The sequence below is a fragment of the Actinia tenebrosa genome, unplaced genomic scaffold (assembly GCF_029948245.1).
Source record: "Actinia tenebrosa isolate PJP-AT-01 unplaced genomic scaffold, QUT_ActTen_1.0 PGA_scaffold2__45_contigs__length_23673736, whole genome shotgun sequence".
Lineage (NCBI taxonomy): Eukaryota > Metazoa > Cnidaria > Anthozoa > Actiniaria > Actiniidae > Actinia > Actinia tenebrosa.
The window spans coordinates 7904346-7920717 of NW_028292579.1; the positions used below are offsets into that span (position 1 = coordinate 7904346).

A 16372-nucleotide genomic window follows, 5' to 3' on the forward strand; every position below is an offset into this window, starting at 1 on the left:
GAGGAAAGCCGGAGAACCCGGCAAACCCTTCAAGCACAGGAGAGAACCAACGAACGACTCTACTCACATACAACACCGAGCTCGTCGGGACTTGAACCCGGGTCGCATTGGTGAGAGGCAAGCGCTCTTACCGCTACGCCATCCATGCTTCCCAATAACGTATAACAATAACGTTTCTGGTTGGGTTAAGAAAAATTCTTAACAATTGCTCTATCTCATTTGGTTCCGACAAAGTTTTTAATTGATTTGCATTTTTAGCTTATATATACATACATGTGTCACTCCTGGAGAAGCTGATAACAGCTGATAACAGCTCCATCGCTTTTATTTAGTATCTAATGAATTATTGACCTCACTACTTCTTTAGTTGCTGAACGAGTTGCACAGAAAGATAAATTAGTTCTCGATGGCTGTAAGCTGACCGCAACTCTGATAACAGCTCCAAAGAGTCTTCCAATAGACGAAAGAAGTGTACATGTGAAGGGGATGAGCGAGAACACGACAAAGGACGGGTTGGTGATGTATATGGAGGTGGTAAGCGGAGAGGAAGTAGAGAACGTGCTCTTTGGGGACACTTGTAATGCTATGGTCATGTTTAAGGAACCTCCAGGTAATTGCAGATCTTTAAACATTCACTATCCCAACAATTTAGCTGCTCACATTTTCTATCCATATTTCAGCCCCATAAAAAACGTCAGTTGTGATTGGGCGCAGAGGCGGATATAGGAAACTCAGAAAATAGAGAGGCGGCATCATTGATCAATTGATTACTTGTTGAATTCGAGATTAGACTTTATGCGTCGAGATTTAGACAAAATGTGACCATATTTATACGTGCAGAAACGCGAAAGCCTTCATTAAAAAATAAAATTTGTATTGGTAATCATATGACGACTAATGAAATTAGGAATACATTTCTCTCCTCGCTCCTTCCATAGGTTCAATTCCTATACGTATACCAAACTGGACTCAGATTTTTTTAAAATTTCCTTTTGAGCGACAACTCAGCGATAAATGACTTCTTTAGCGCTCCCTTGTTTCACATAATTTGTCATCAATCATGCTTTTTGAATTACCTGCAGACTTTGAGAAGTTAATCAAGATGTGCAGTAAGAAATCTCTAGATGGAAAAAGTCTTATTATGGAACAAGTCAACATGTGTGACTGCATTGAGGTTACTAGTCTCTCTCCGAAGACAACCAAAGATGCCATTTTGTACTACTTTGAAAACAGCAGGAATGGAGGTGGAGATGTGAGGAAGCTGGAATATGACGAAGAGGCAGGCCGGGCTGTGGTATTATTTGATGATCCGTCAGGTTAGTTCAAACTTAAAGAAACGAAGTTTTGTGTCAGGATTTCCCTTTAATGGTCGACCTTGCTTTCAAAGTGGAAGGGCCAAGAGGGAGCAAAACTGCTCTGAGAAAGTTAAAGGGAAAAAAATAAAATATATATTTAGATATTTAGATATTGATAATCTGTTTTGCCATGCTCATCCAACAGAAGTCTGTAAATCTAATACAGAATCGTTCTTTTTCGCGTCGAACTAAGAAATTTCTGGGAAAGCAACTGACTTAGTGAAGTAAGTCATCTGGCATATTAAGTCAATATAGCAGCAATAAAGCAAAGTATTTATCTGTTTCAGTTGTTGATGTTGTAATTAAGCAAGATCATGTGATAGACGGTGCACATCTGACAATCAATCACTACTACGCGTTCCTTGGCGAAATATCCCAAACAAATCCTAGTGGCGGAAAGACAGATAAAGTTATCAAAGTAAATCCAAATAACTTGCTGCTTATTAAAGAATTTTTTTCTCGAGAATTTGACCAGCTTCTCCAGGAACACCAAGTAATGTACAAATGGCAGGAAGGCTCAGGGGAGATTGTTCTTTGTTGTGTTGAGACCAAGATGGACGAGAAGACATGGGAGAATTCCTGTGAAGCTGTCGTAGCCTTCATTAACCAGATGGTGACAGAAAAGATAACTATATCGCAACAAATTTGGGAGAAGATGGCGGCTGCGGCAAAAGAAAAGTGCGTTGTATATGAAAGACAAATAAGTATACAACATGTATTTAACTTCAAAGCTGAGAAGGAAAATTCAATGATATTGAGAGGAAAGAAAACCGATGTAAGTGATCTGGCGAAGCAGTTGCAAGATTTAGTCTCTCAAGTTGAGGAGCAAATAATGATTGAAAAAAGCAAAATTACAGAAAAGATCAAAGTCTCTGACGTTCAAATGGCTTTGATAAGTTTTAGTGGATTTGTTGATGGTCTCACGACAAGACACGAAGGCCTTGAAGTGTCAGTGATAAGTGATTCCAATGATCAAGTAATTCAACTACGAGGGCTTGAAGAAGTCGTGAATGAATGCACTGCCTTTGTCTGGGAAACGCTCTCCAGAGTTAAAGAAAGTGAGATGAAATTTTCCAATTCTGTGATTGGTGTTCTTGGCTCTGAAAGAGGAAAGGCATTTATTCTCACAAGTTTCAAGAATAACAAAATTGAAGCAATCATTAGTTTTGACAGCACGTCTGATACGCAACTTATGATCATAGCTATGGATCGGGATCATATGAACAAGGCAGTGGACTTTCTCAAGAATACTTTAGCAGAAAAAAGCATTCCTCTTGATACAGATCAAAAACAATTGATTGGCTCGGATAAATGGAAAGAACTTAAGCATTCCATCCAACAGTCGATGCTGTTACAAGTTACAGAAGAACCAGCATCAAGCACAGTGTGTATAGCTGGTATCAAGCAAGAGGTTGAGATCGCTAAAGAAAGAGTTGAAGAGTTTTTCGACAACAATATCATCTCGAATCGAGTTATTGAAGCTGAAACTGGTCGCGTTAGGTTTCTTTTTAAATTTAGATTACAGTCCATGAAGAATGTTGAAGACTCTCTGAAGAAACACTCAGTTAAAGTTTTGACAAAAAGTGGTGAAAGCGATGGTAAAGTTGTTGTGTCTGGTACAAAGGAAGGAATCAAGCAGGCGGTTCCAAGGATTGAAATGTTGATAAAAAGTGTTAAAGAACACACTATAATGTTAGATGCACAAGGATCGAGTAAATTGAATAATGACAAGGAATGGCTGGAGTGCCTTCGCGAAGTTGAGAAGAAATACAGTAGTGTTATTGAGCAAAGCATTGAATCAAAGGGAGACGACGAAAAGTGGAGATTCGGGTCTTATTGCAAGGAAAGGAGCACTAATATCAAGGTTTCTTTTATTTTGCTATTTTGTTTTGTTGATTGAATAATCAGAATATAATGATATTCATAACTATAATTAATCATCATAATCGTAATCGTAATCGTAATCGTAATCGTAATCGTAATCGTAAACGTAATAGTAATCGTAATCGCAATCCCTAATCCTAATCCTAATCCTAATCCTAATCCTAATCCTAATCCTAATCCTAATCCTAACCGTAATCCTAATCCTAATCCTAATCCTAACCGTAATCCTAATCCTAATACTAATACTAACCGTAATCCTAATCCTAATCCTAATCCTAATCCTAATCCTAATCCTAATCCTAATCCTAATCCTAATCCTAATCCTAATCCTAATCCTAATCCTAATCCTAATCGTATCGCAATTGTAGTCGTTATCGTTATCATTATATCAGCATCATATCATTATCATTATCGGGCATTATTATTATCGTTGATAAAATCTCACTAAATGTATCAACATCATTGCGGGCTTAGCCTAGGCAATGTGGACTAAGTATAATATATAGTATTTACATTATTATAAAAGTAATAAATAAAGAAATAAAATGAAATTATTATTATTATTATTATTATTATTATTATTATTATTATTATTATTATGGTGAACTTTATTGATAAAATATCACTAAATGTATCAACATCATTGCGGGCTTAGCCTAGGCAATGTGGACTAAGTATAATATATAGTATTTACATTATTATAAAAGTAATAAATAAAAGAATAAAATAAATATATTATTATTATTGTTGTTATTATTATTATTGTTATTATTATTATTCATATTATTATTATTATTATTCATATTATTATTATTATTATTCATATTATTATTCATATTATTATTATTCATATTATTATTGTTGTTATTCATATTATTATTATTATTATTATTATTATTATTATTATTATTATTATTATGGCAAGTTTTATTTGTCTGTATATATCATGTTTACATTGACCAGCGGACTAAGTCTAGGCTGGTTAGGTTCATCATTTTTTTCAATCCTTTCTTCAGCTTATGCATATTCATAGAACTTCTTGACTATATTAACGTTCTGGCTTAAAATCCATTTCTGGCATCGTTCAATAAGAAAGTTCACTTCCCTGTCTGTATTTGTAATTGTTCTTAGGTCTTTTCTTAGCTGTTCGTGATGTCCTGCGAGAAAGTCAAACACTATGTTAATCTGATTTACACTTGAGCTTTTGCACTCTTTTTTGATGCCTGCACGTAGTTCCGTGTATTTTTCTTGTTTTTCAACAGTTCTCTCCGCAATCTTACCAACTTGACAAACTGCCTTCAAATAGTGTCCAAGCATTAGTTTCTTTATCTTCTATAACTATGTCGGGTTTATTGGCACTGTTTTCTGGAGCTTTCTCAAGTTGAAAGGGTACATTCCAGTATATTTTTGCCTTTTCATTTTGAAGTACTGCTGATGGTAGACTTTGTTGGTACCATGGCGTCCCATTGTCGCTTTCCTGAAAGTTGTACTTTTCCAGCAAACAGTGGTATATCGGTCTCAACATTCTGTCGTGTCTGGCTGTGTAAAGGCTTTGGGCGATGTTTGAGCAGCCACTCAGTACATGTGTTGTTGATTCTGTAGCCATATGGCACATTCTGCATTTGGTGTCTGTGATGGTCATCTGTGCTTTGCTTTGTTGGTATGTCTTTGTTGGTAGTAGTTGTTGGCGTATGCTCTTGTTTACGCTGTAGACAATATCGGGAATGTTTTTCCACTTCTTCAGGATCTGGTTGGCTGTTGGTGAAATATGTTTGTCTTGGAGTTGTTGGTTGGTATAGGCTCCGAGCCATGTCTGCTGTTTTGTTTCTTTTATATACTTCTCCGTGATCTTTGATCGCAGCAGCTCTTTTATTGATTTTGGTGAAGGTGAGGTTATCGCTTTGGTCTCGTTGGCAGGTGTAGGGTCTTTACTTGTAGGTATTTTAGTGCATGCCTGTATCATCAAAGTCGCACGTGATGTTATATTCTGCTGCGTACTTGATGGCCTGTTTGAAAATTGACCTTCTACCTTGCTCGATTCTATTCATTTCAAGCGTTCTTGCATGCTTGATCCTCTTGTCTTTGCTGTTGTTGATATAGTTAGCCATTTTGATTGTTGTTAATTTGAAAGTGTCCTCAACGCTTTTCATGCCGCTTCCTCCTAGTTCTTCTGGTAGGTAGAGTAGTTTGATGGATTCGTGATGGTGCATTCCTCCTTTATTTTCTGACTATCTCTCTTGTGCATCTGTCTATGTCCTTCAGTTGGCTTATTTTCCAGTCGCTTGTCCACATGTGGTACTGAAGACCAGGTAGGGCAAAGGTCTTGGTCGCGTGTACTTTTCTTGGCAAGGATATGTTACTTGACCATATTACGAATAAGCGTTTCAGGTATTCCTTACTTGCTTCATTATAGACTTGTTCCTCTAGTTGCGTCGAGTTTTCATATTTACCGAGAAATTTGTATAATCGTTATTATTATTATTATTATTATTGATATTATTGTTTAAATAGATACATATATTTGCTGACGACAACATCACTCTTCAGAAGGTTGAACATGAAATAAAATATGTTCTACAGGATGACAAAAATAAAGGTAAATTAATATTGGGAATATCCTATAATAATGTCAAACAGCTTGGAATTATGTAGACGCAAGCCAAAAAAAAAAAAAACGCTGGTCGAAGTGAGGCTCTTAAAGCTACTAAGAGTAGTTTTAATGAAACAGTTTATATTGGATTGAAGAAAATTAAAGTTGTTCATGTGTTTTCGGTGAAGAGAATGCTTGGATCAAGTACGTATTTACTTAAATAATTTGAAATAGCGACTTCTATATTTGTATGGGTTTATTTGCAAACTAATTTCGGTCGGAGAACCATGGGTGATGCACAGCTCGATTTTTCTTTAGCGTTACTAATTTACTATAATATAGTTGTCAAATAATGTGTATTTAACTTAAGATTTCGAAGAGAAAAACGTGAAATTAGTGTGATGAAAATTAAACAACAAGTTTTGGTCCCATTCGCCATTTTTTTAAACGTTTACATATCAAAGTTTTTACATTTGCTCCAAATAACCTTAGCTTTACCGTCTAGGTCTTCTTTTTATTCAATCATTTTTCTACATGGTTGAGGTAGTTATGGTTCTGTGAAAATTGGCCGTGTTCATGATATACACTCACCAAATACAATGCGTCTAGTTTTCATTGCATTGCATCGCGGGACTGTTTTAGGGTACATATTTATATTATTCATAGTAATTCCAAATTAAGCGACAGTTTAAGATAAGGATATCAGTTTTAACCTCAAGGACGTGTGCCTTTTAAGGCCAGACCTTGCATGAGATGCCGAGAAATTTTTCGTCTTTCAACATGGAATTTCGTCTGAAGTAGCTTCTGGGTTTTCATGAGCAATTTGTTTCGTGCGTTATTGGCTATAACGCGCGGCGTTCGAATTCACGGAGATTTTTTTTGTTTCATTTTTTTAGGAAAGTCATCGAGTCCCTTGAGATGTACGGAAGCCCTGGAGGGACATTTCATATTTCAGACTTCAGACTTAGGATATTTCAGACTTCGGACTTCTTCCAGCGCTTCCCAGCCTTATGTTTACATTTAGCAAAACTCAAACCTTTTTCTTTTCGAGTTTCAAATTCTGGTCGAATATGAATCATCCGGCTTTATAATTACATCCAGGTTCCAATGACTTCACTGTCATTCACTGATTTATAATTTCAGACTTCAGAGTTGAAGCCTAATTGTCAGACTTCAGAGTTGAAGCCTACATTTCATACTTCAGAGTTGAAACTTCAGATTTCAGATTATAATAAGTAAATTTCAAAATTGAAATTGCTTTGCTTGGGATTCCTGTGAAAAGCGCGTTGTCGTGCTGACCAAGAGGAACGGGACTCAAGGTCCAGGCTTTGCACTCGACTAGAAAGCTAAGATCTGTACCAGTTCAATGCCAGTTCAAATTGATATCAGTAGATTAGGATACAAATTTTATCAAACACTCTAAAAGGAATATCTGAAATATCCTAAGTCCGACGTCTGAATATCCTAAAGTCTGAAGTCTGAAATGTCCCTCCAGGGCTTCCGTAGGGATGAGATTTTTTGGAACTTCAATTATTTTCAATTTTTCAAAAAAAAAAAAAAAAAAAAAAAAAAAGCTTTATCTTCAGACTAAATAAAGTGGGGTTCACTGACTTTTTTTAGAGCAATAAGAGTTTGAAGAAGTGATAAACGTGTTTCCATGATATTTGGCTCATGAATACATTCAAATGATGTACTGCGCGCAAACAATTCCCCCGATCGTCCTTAATTGTCGAATATGAAATTAGTTTCTTTTATTTTTAATAATTGATATTAATACTTTATTGTTAATGGGTATTTAACTACTAATTTTCTTAGGCATTATGTGCATCTTCAAGAAGTTATTTCGTAGTCAAAAGACTTGTTATTTTGTATTTGCTTTTAGTCGCCAAGAAAGTATTGGAGTGGGGAAAACACACTTTAGATGGATGTCCGCTGACCATCCAGCCAAAGGAAACTCCTTCTTTGGACGAAGAAGAAGACCACGAACAACCTGTACAGCGGTCTAGAGTAGTTAGAGTTATAGGGATTTCAGACAAAACGACCAAAGACGCGTTGTTGAATTTTTTTGAGAATACCCGACGGTCTGGAGGAGGAGAGATAGAGGATATTCAGCATATGCCAGACGAGAGATTGGCTGACATCACATTTTGTTCTCCTGACGGTATTGCTTCGTTTGTTTGTTTCTTGTTTCTTATTGTATTTGTTATTATATATATATTTATAAAATAACTGTTATGAATGTCGCGTTCTGATTGGTTTGGAGCGCGTGCTTTATGAGAGCACATTGCACGCGCGCGCACTTTCCGTTGCGTCATTCCTATCTATTATTGTAATTTGTATTTCATAAAAGAAACTAAAAAACTTGCTTGTTGTGCTGTGTGCAGTCATGAAGCACTTGGGGATTGGCAGAACACTCGAGAAGTGTCCAGAAGCACTCCGCTACGCGTCGTGCTTCTCCTAACACTTCTCTCGTGTTCTGCCAACCCCCGCGTGCTTCATGACAGCACACAGCACGCGCGCGCGTTATCTATTTCTTCAATATTTTCGATTTTGTTTTGTGTGTTTGCTGCTGTGATTGTCTTGGTTGTTGTTGAAAATAAAAAAATACAATAGATAAAGTATTCCACACGTAAACCAACGCTGTAGAAACTCTCATAATGGTTATCATATAAAAACGTATAGATTTTGGATGCTAACTGCAAAGAATATTTCTGCCTATTTCTGTCATCTTGGTTGAATTTACAGAGAAAATCGTTGCATCGCGACCCGCCGTTTCAAAACCCTAGAGGATCAATATTCAGCATGTGCCAGACGAGAGATTGGCTGACATTATGCACCTTTTGTTTTCCTGACGGTATTGCTTCGTTTGTTTGTTTTTCGTTTTTGTTTGTTTTTGTGGATCTTTTGTTGCTGATATTGTTTTTTTTTTTTTACCTTTTTCTTTTGTGTGTTTGCTGTTGTTGTTGAAAATGAAACTTACAATAGAAAAAAACATCCCACGCGTAAACCAACGTAATAGTAATATTCTTATTTCAAATTCTCTGTTGCTGAGGTTTAGCTTCGATTTTGTGCAGAATATTCATAGGTTCCAGTTAAGGTAATTTCCTTGAAAGAAATGTTGCCAACAATTTTTCCTACAACTTTGCATGAACATTAATTATGTTATGGACATTTAAAAACTGCAATAAAAAGATGGGGTCACTATTATCGTTTTTTCGCCAGATGCTCTCCAAATATAATGTCAATTTATGGGATTTTTAGTGAAATGCGGTACCGACCGGAAGCTGTAATCAAGAACCTTTATTCACTGTTAAAAGTACTTTCATATAGAAAACGTACTCATAACTCGAAGCTTACTAGATAATCTATACTATTAAATCCATTCTTCTTCGATATGTGCTTCTCTACGAATGTCCAAAAATTGAATATGTCAACTATTACCAACAAAATAGTTCCTGAAAATCTATCCAATAAACTTTCCTTCATATTTTGATATATCTGACGAGCATCAAATTTCTGAAATAAATTGAAATAAAAAATGGGGGTCACCATTCTCGTTTTTGATTTATCTTGAAAAAACACTCTCAAAATAGTCGAAAACTAACACTTTTCTGAGGGGAGACTGTGGCGAGTTAGGTAAATATCGCAATTTCTCTACTTAAAAAAGAGAAAAAAGTGAAAATTGGTTTTGAACATGTTTCCTATTAGGTTTCCGAAAGAAAAATGCCTAAACTTTGTTTATGTCATGCTTTTAGTTGCATGCGCAGAAAAATGCGCAGCTCAAAACGAGGGAATTTCCTTTGTTGTGGAACTGACGACAGAAAACGCCTATTACAACTCAACAACTTTACTTGAGACGTTGACTTCATTACAAACATGTCAGCACGAAATTCGATTCCTAAGGGGTTTATTCCCCACCCGGGGAAGGGTACTAATATCCTAGTCTCTTGGGGCTTCGTACCACTCGTCCTCCTTTCGTAACGTATTGGGCTGTAACAACCTTAAGGTCCGTGGAATTTCAAAGTGTTTGTATTGTTGAAGCTGTGCATTCTTATCGTTGGTATTTGTGAATATTCTGAAACTGAAATTAGGCTAACCCTGTGTAAACCCTGTCTGTGATTAGCAAAACTAAAATGGTCTATCCTTACAATGCTTATCATATATGAGAACTTATTCACTATGAATGCTCAAAAGCATATTTCTGCCTATTGCTGCTATTTTGGTATTAACATGATGATCACGTCCTTGAGAACGAATGCAAACCTGCAATATATATATATGTTTGTACTATACTTGTGACCATTTGCCATTGAAAATGTTTGGCTTGGTACTTAGTATTGGTGTCATGAGCCTCAAATTCTTCATTTATTTTTGTGTTACTTTTATGACCTTTCCCCCCTGCCCCCCCCCCCCCCCCCCTCCGAGTTTTTTGCGCGTCTCCTACCCGACGTTACTATAATAGCTCTTATTCTCTGCAAAGAGTACATTTGTAACGGCTTTTTTCTTATATTATAGATGCGGAGCGAGTGTCTCAGAAAGAAAGCCTCGAGCTTGACGGCTCAAAGCTTACGATTACATTAAAAGAAATTCCTAAAGAAATTTCTAAAGACCCCAACAAGCTTCATGTGATGGGAATAAGCGAAAAAACTACCAAGGAATGGCTCGAATTATTCATGGAGGTGGTCAGCGGAGTGGAAGTACAGAGCATCTTCTTCGGAAGTAATTATAACGCTATGGTTGCTTTTAAAGAACCACCTGGTGAGTTGTATATTAATTGGTAATGTCGCATTTTTACTTAGTATACTATTATGTACAAAGAAACTTTCAGAGAGATTTTCGGAGGGTTAGTATATAGGGGAGAGGATTACAAGCTATATTATGATCAAGTAGTAAACTATAAGGTAACCAGTAACAGAACTGTGAGTTCATTCAGTCACTCACTTACTCACCCAGGAGTCCATTCTTCCATCCATCTAGCCGCAAGGAACATGAGATTCGTGCTCTTTGATAGTTATTCGATGCAATGGTTACTTTTAATATAAAGAACCACTATAGGTGGGTTTTTATTTGTATCTTATATCGGAAATTTTTAATTTGAAAACATTATTTCTAGATAAAGCTATTACATCACTTTAAAACAACAACCAACTGCTTTCAGTGTTAGAATTCGTTGTGGGTTTGAGTTAAATTAACGACGGAAAAACCTACAGATAATTAACTTTTTATCGTATTATGTTGTCATTCGCTCTCATCCAATGTAATGAAATCAAAAGCAAAAGTTAGTTCTTTTTTCTTTTCTTCTTTCCCGTGCTGCCTTTATGTCGGGGAGGAAAAACAGCTGTGCCCTGAAAAGATCTTTCCTTTTGAAGAAATCTTCTCCAATTTTTTGAAAGTAAAGCACTTGACCAACCGGTTTACAAACGGTTATCCCGAAAATCGCGTCACAGGAGCATGCAGTTTTGGCAGTAACACTCATCAGACGGCGCGTAATATATTTTAAGCTGTAAAAAAAAAAAAAAAAAAGATTGCTTTATGATAGATGTGCATGTTACCTATTGTAAAAGCTAGATATTTTCAAAAAACAAAACGTATATTTAAGCTTTAAGCTTAATATATTTTTATACTTGGAACAAAAACTTGCTTCATTTTCGGGTGTTTGATTGATTACTAAGGATACCTTACACTTTTGCAAGTAAACCCCGCGCATGTTCAACATGAAAAACCGAGATTGTTTCAGGGCAGAGCTATTTTTCTCCCCGACCGGCCAACCGCTCATACCTAACCGTATATGTCAACGGTACTTAAAATTCTTTCATTAAAAAAAGGAATAATATTTAAACGCATGCAAACAAACAAAGAAAAATTCCTCGAATATGCGTTTATTGTTGTTGTTGTCAGATATAGACAAAGTCCAGAATAAATGTAGCACAAGCGCACTTGACGGCAGCCACCTCAAGATCAAACAGGTTGACATATGTGACTGTATCGAGGTGACAGGACTCACTCAACACACAACCATGGACACTGTGTTATATTACTTTGATAATCCAAGGAATGGTGGCGGTGAAGTGGAAAACGTAGAAATGGATTCAGACAACACAAGAGCTTTGGTGTTCTTCGTGGATCCATCAGGTACGTACTGTTGTTGTTATTGCACTGGTAATACACCTTTTGCTGTTCATTAACAGAAAATGTACATTCATTTGTGCCAATAGTTGTATCAATAACGTGTAATGTACTTTCATCAACACCACAAGTAACATCATTAGCGCGGATCAACTTTCAATAACGACAATTGAATATGCGTGTACATTCATAGGCATCAATGGACAATCAATAGCGCGTTTGTACATTCATATGCGCGGAATGTATTTTCTTGTGCGCGAAATTCAACTTCAACTGACACCAAATGACAAACAATAGCATTTATGGACAATCATTTACCCAAAAGTGAAAATTCATTAGTGCTATTAGCATAACCATTGACAATCTATAATGCGTTTGGACAATCATGAAGGTCAATGTTATATTCTATAGCGTGGTTCAACAAACATTTGCATGATTCGAATGAACAATAAGAGAAATAAAACAATCATTAACGATTTTGTATTTATTTTAGCCTTTAATTTCTTCGCCATTTATACATCGTGGCAAATACGTTTGCATATAACTGAACCACTGACCACATTTAGCGATAGTGATAGTTGCCACATTTCTCTAGAACCCTTCCATTAGCAACTGCGTTCTGTAGTGACCTAGAGCAATCCCTTGTCGTCTTGCCTCAGCCCGATCGTTCGTATGTTATTGTATCTCTGGACGGCTGATGTCGTCTTTGATTGCTGCTTTAAGTGAGCTAATTGCTATTCTCCGACGCAGCCGCTATTATGGAAGCAGTTACCTGAGTTTTTTATATGTTTTAAAGTGATTTAAAAAAATCGCTAATGATTGTTTTATTTCTCTTATTGTTCATTCGAATCATACAAATGTTTGTTGAACCACGCTATAGAATATAACGTTGACCCTCATGATTGTCCAAACGCGTTATAGATTGTCAATGGTTATGCTAATAGCACTAATGAATTTTCACTTTTGGGTAAATGATTGTCCATAAATGCAATTGTTTGTCATTTGATGTTATTGAAGTTGAATTTCGCGCACAAGAAAATACATTCCGCGCATATGAATGTACAAACGCGCTATTGATTGTCCATTGATGCCTATGAATGTACACGCATATTCAATTGTCGTTATTGAAAGTTGATCCGCGCTAATGATGTTACTTGTGGTGTTGATGAAAGTACATTACACGTTATTGATACAACTATTGGCACAAATGAATGTACATTTTCTGTTAATGAACAGCAAAAGGTGTAATAAATGCAACTAAAATAGGTCAACGCATGTGCAGCCGACTAAAACACGGCCTCCTATTTCATGACTACTACAAATAATACCAAAAAAGCAGAGAAGCTTAAATGATACGAATTTTGAAACAAATACGTGATGCATAAGAATAAACCCCATGGATTCTTACAAAGGGTGATGAGACAAAGATTTAATAATTGCTGCTTTCTACTCGAAAAAAAAAGTTCTTGAAAATGGCTAGGTTATCTTTTTGTGTTTTAATTACCTGACAACAATTAATACGGTGACGTGCAGGAAGTCAACATCACTTGATGACTTGGTGATGCGCGTTGTTTTCATGACACACTAATTCCTACCCCTCTTTTCCAACCAAATAGTTTGCTTTCCTTTGATTGTCTACAGTGGAGTACTAGCTCCTTGTTGCAGTGCTGAGAAACCTTAACCATAACCATAACCTTAACCATTTGAATTTGTTGGAAAACACCTTCCCCTCATCGCAGGCCTACCTTAAAGCATATTGCGATTTTTACTCATAAATCGGTTATTACTTTGTCAGGTGTATACATAGAGGTTTACTTGTGAATGGACACTTCCACTCCCAGCAGAACCCCTTGAACACTTTCTTTTGTTCAGTTGATAAAAACCGATTGTCTCAATATTCTCATAAGGGAATACAAATGACAAAATTCGCAAAGCAATTTGGTATAGTGGTAGTAAAATTACACCATCATGCATTCGGCCTATTGATTACAAAAGTCAATTGCATTTCCCTTTTCGTTTCGTTTTGTTTTGCTTTGTTTTGTTGTTTTTTTTTGTTTTTTTGTTGTTTTGTTTTGTTTTTGTTTCAGTTATCAACACAGTTGTTAAACGCAATCACAGGATAAATGGAGGGAGTTTGATATTAGTTCCTGGTGGAATCAAGATGATATGAGTCACTTTAAAAGCACTCTTGTGTAAAGGGAAAACAAAAACTCGAAGTCTCACATGATTAGTCATTTTTGTACTTTAACTCGTTTCAGTTGTAAACACCGTGGTTCAAGGCAATCACACGATAAATGGCGCAAACCTGAAAGTGGTTCCGTTTTACCCCTTTCTTGGTGAGTCATCAGCCGACCCTGGAGGAGGGAAAAAGGAAATAGTTAAGAAAGTAGATCCAGAGGCGATGGCATTCATTAACAAGTTCGAGAATCCTAAACAAGAATTCGACCTGCTTCTGCAGGAAAGTCGAGTAAAATACACGTGGGAGGAAGGTTCAGGGGAGATTGTTCTTGGTTGTGACGAACCTAAGATGGACAAGAAGACATGGGAGAATTCCTGTGAATCTGTTGTAGCCTACATCAAACGGATTGTGACAGAAAAGACAACCGTGTCAAAAGAAGAAGTGTCGAAGTATAAGTGTAAAAAGGATATAAAAAAATGTGCAAAAAGAGACAAGATCACATGCAAGAGTAAAGGAAGTCAACGTTTATTCACGTCGAAAGGCAAGAAGTGTATCTGTATTCGCAAAGCGACTGAAGGTTTTAAACCCAACAGTAAAGTTTTGCATTTTTTCATTCAAAATTGTACTCTATAGAGTCCCAATTAAGTTACTCAATTTTGTTTAGTGCATTATTAAAAAAATCGCACGATCTCGAGTGCAATTTGAAAATAATAGATACTCGTGATGTTTTGAAAATTTTGAAAATTTTGAAACCATCACTCCAACCTATCATTTCCGAATAGGCCTTTTGCAGCAACAGGTCACCTTACCCTACCTCCCGTAAAAAGAGACGTTGTGTCAAAATGAAACACCAGATATCAAAAGAGTACCTCAATATTAGTAAAAAGGCAAAGTTTCAGCTATGATTCTATTACAGTTTTCGGATTCGTAAACTCAGTCATTGATATTCATACGTTGCCACATATTCAAACTCGTTTTTTTAAATATTAGTTTTATTCGTTTATTATCTAGTATATATCCATCCATCTATCCATCACTTTTTTTCTCTTTTTATAGGAAAGAAAGAAGATGATGATGATACATGCCCGATCTGTTTAGATGGATTCCATGATCCTACAGTTCTGCCGAAGTGCAAACACAAATTCTGTAAGAAGTGTATTGATCTAGCTTTCCAGCACCGCAAGGCTTGTCCTACCTGTGGAATGACTTATGGAGTGCACACAGGAAACATGCCACAAGGTACCATGCACCACTCTCTGGAACCTTACTTAAGACTTCCGGGATATGAAAGATACGGTACCGTTAGGATTGACTACAATTTCCCAAGTGGAAAACAAGGTCCTGAACACCCAAATCCAGGACAAAGGTATAGTGGAACTTCAAGAACAGCGTATTTACCCGATTGCTCAGAGGGAAGAGAAGTGTTAGATTTGCTCCAGAAAGCGTTCAATGCAAGGCTGACTTTTACCATCGGAAGGTCTGTGACTACTGGTGTTTTTAATGTCGTGACATGGAACGATATACACCACAAGACTAACCCTTATGGAGGAGCAAATGGGTAAGTAAATAAATTCATGTTTTAGGACGGAGCAATTAAGGTGGTTGGGTACAATTTATAGCCGACCGCATCAAGCTTGTTTATTCGCTTCGTTTATGATGTTGCTTTTATTTAATTACCATGAAACATTCATCAAATATTAGACAATAATTGAAGTTTATAATAGTTCATTTTGTTTTGAAATAGCTTTAAATAATTCAAAGTTATAAGGAAATATTGAAATTAAGGGGAAAAAAAATTCTGTGTGTTTCCCTCGTTTTATTTTCAAATTGCTTCATTTACACAAACTATTTAACGCTATTTCAAAACAAAATTAATTATTATAAACTTCAATTATTGTCTAACATTTGATGAAAGTTTCATGGTAATTAAATAGTAAAAGCAGCATTATAACCTAAGCGAATAAACAAGCTTGATGCGGTCGGCTATAAATTGTACCCAACCGACTTTTAAACAAACATGAACAACATTCACACTTTGGCCCGGACATTAGAAAGTATAGAAGTTTTGATTTGTTGTTGTTGTATTTGCTGTTTTTGAAAGTTTTATATACGTTTCATTCATATACGTCTTGATTTTCAGTTTTGTTTTTATTTGTTAATTATTTTGTTGTTGTACGATAATTTGTTATCTTTTGTGACATATTCTATATGCTGTGTTGGTTTCGTCTGTTTTTGTTT

At 36.1% G+C, this 16372-nt stretch overlaps 1 protein-coding gene across 1 annotated transcript in view; it reads left to right on the forward strand.

Annotated features, from left to right (window-relative positions):
- Window positions 1–16372, forward strand: part of LOC116293281 (uncharacterized) — a 29291-nt gene that overhangs the window by 9853 nt on the left and 3066 nt on the right. The window contains exons 3-11 of the mRNA XM_089033755.1: window positions 368–610; window positions 1083–1316; window positions 1643–3219; window positions 5751–5835; window positions 7712–7990; window positions 10345–10587; window positions 11728–11961; window positions 14214–14726; window positions 15191–15692. Of these exons, the coding sequence (XP_088889881.1) occupies window positions 368–610; window positions 1083–1316; window positions 1643–3219; window positions 5751–5835; window positions 7712–7990; window positions 10345–10587; window positions 11728–11961; window positions 14214–14726; window positions 15191–15692 (3910 nt within the window). The remainder of the gene's footprint in view (window positions 1–367; window positions 611–1082; window positions 1317–1642; window positions 3220–5750; window positions 5836–7711; window positions 7991–10344; window positions 10588–11727; window positions 11962–14213; window positions 14727–15190; window positions 15693–16372) is intronic.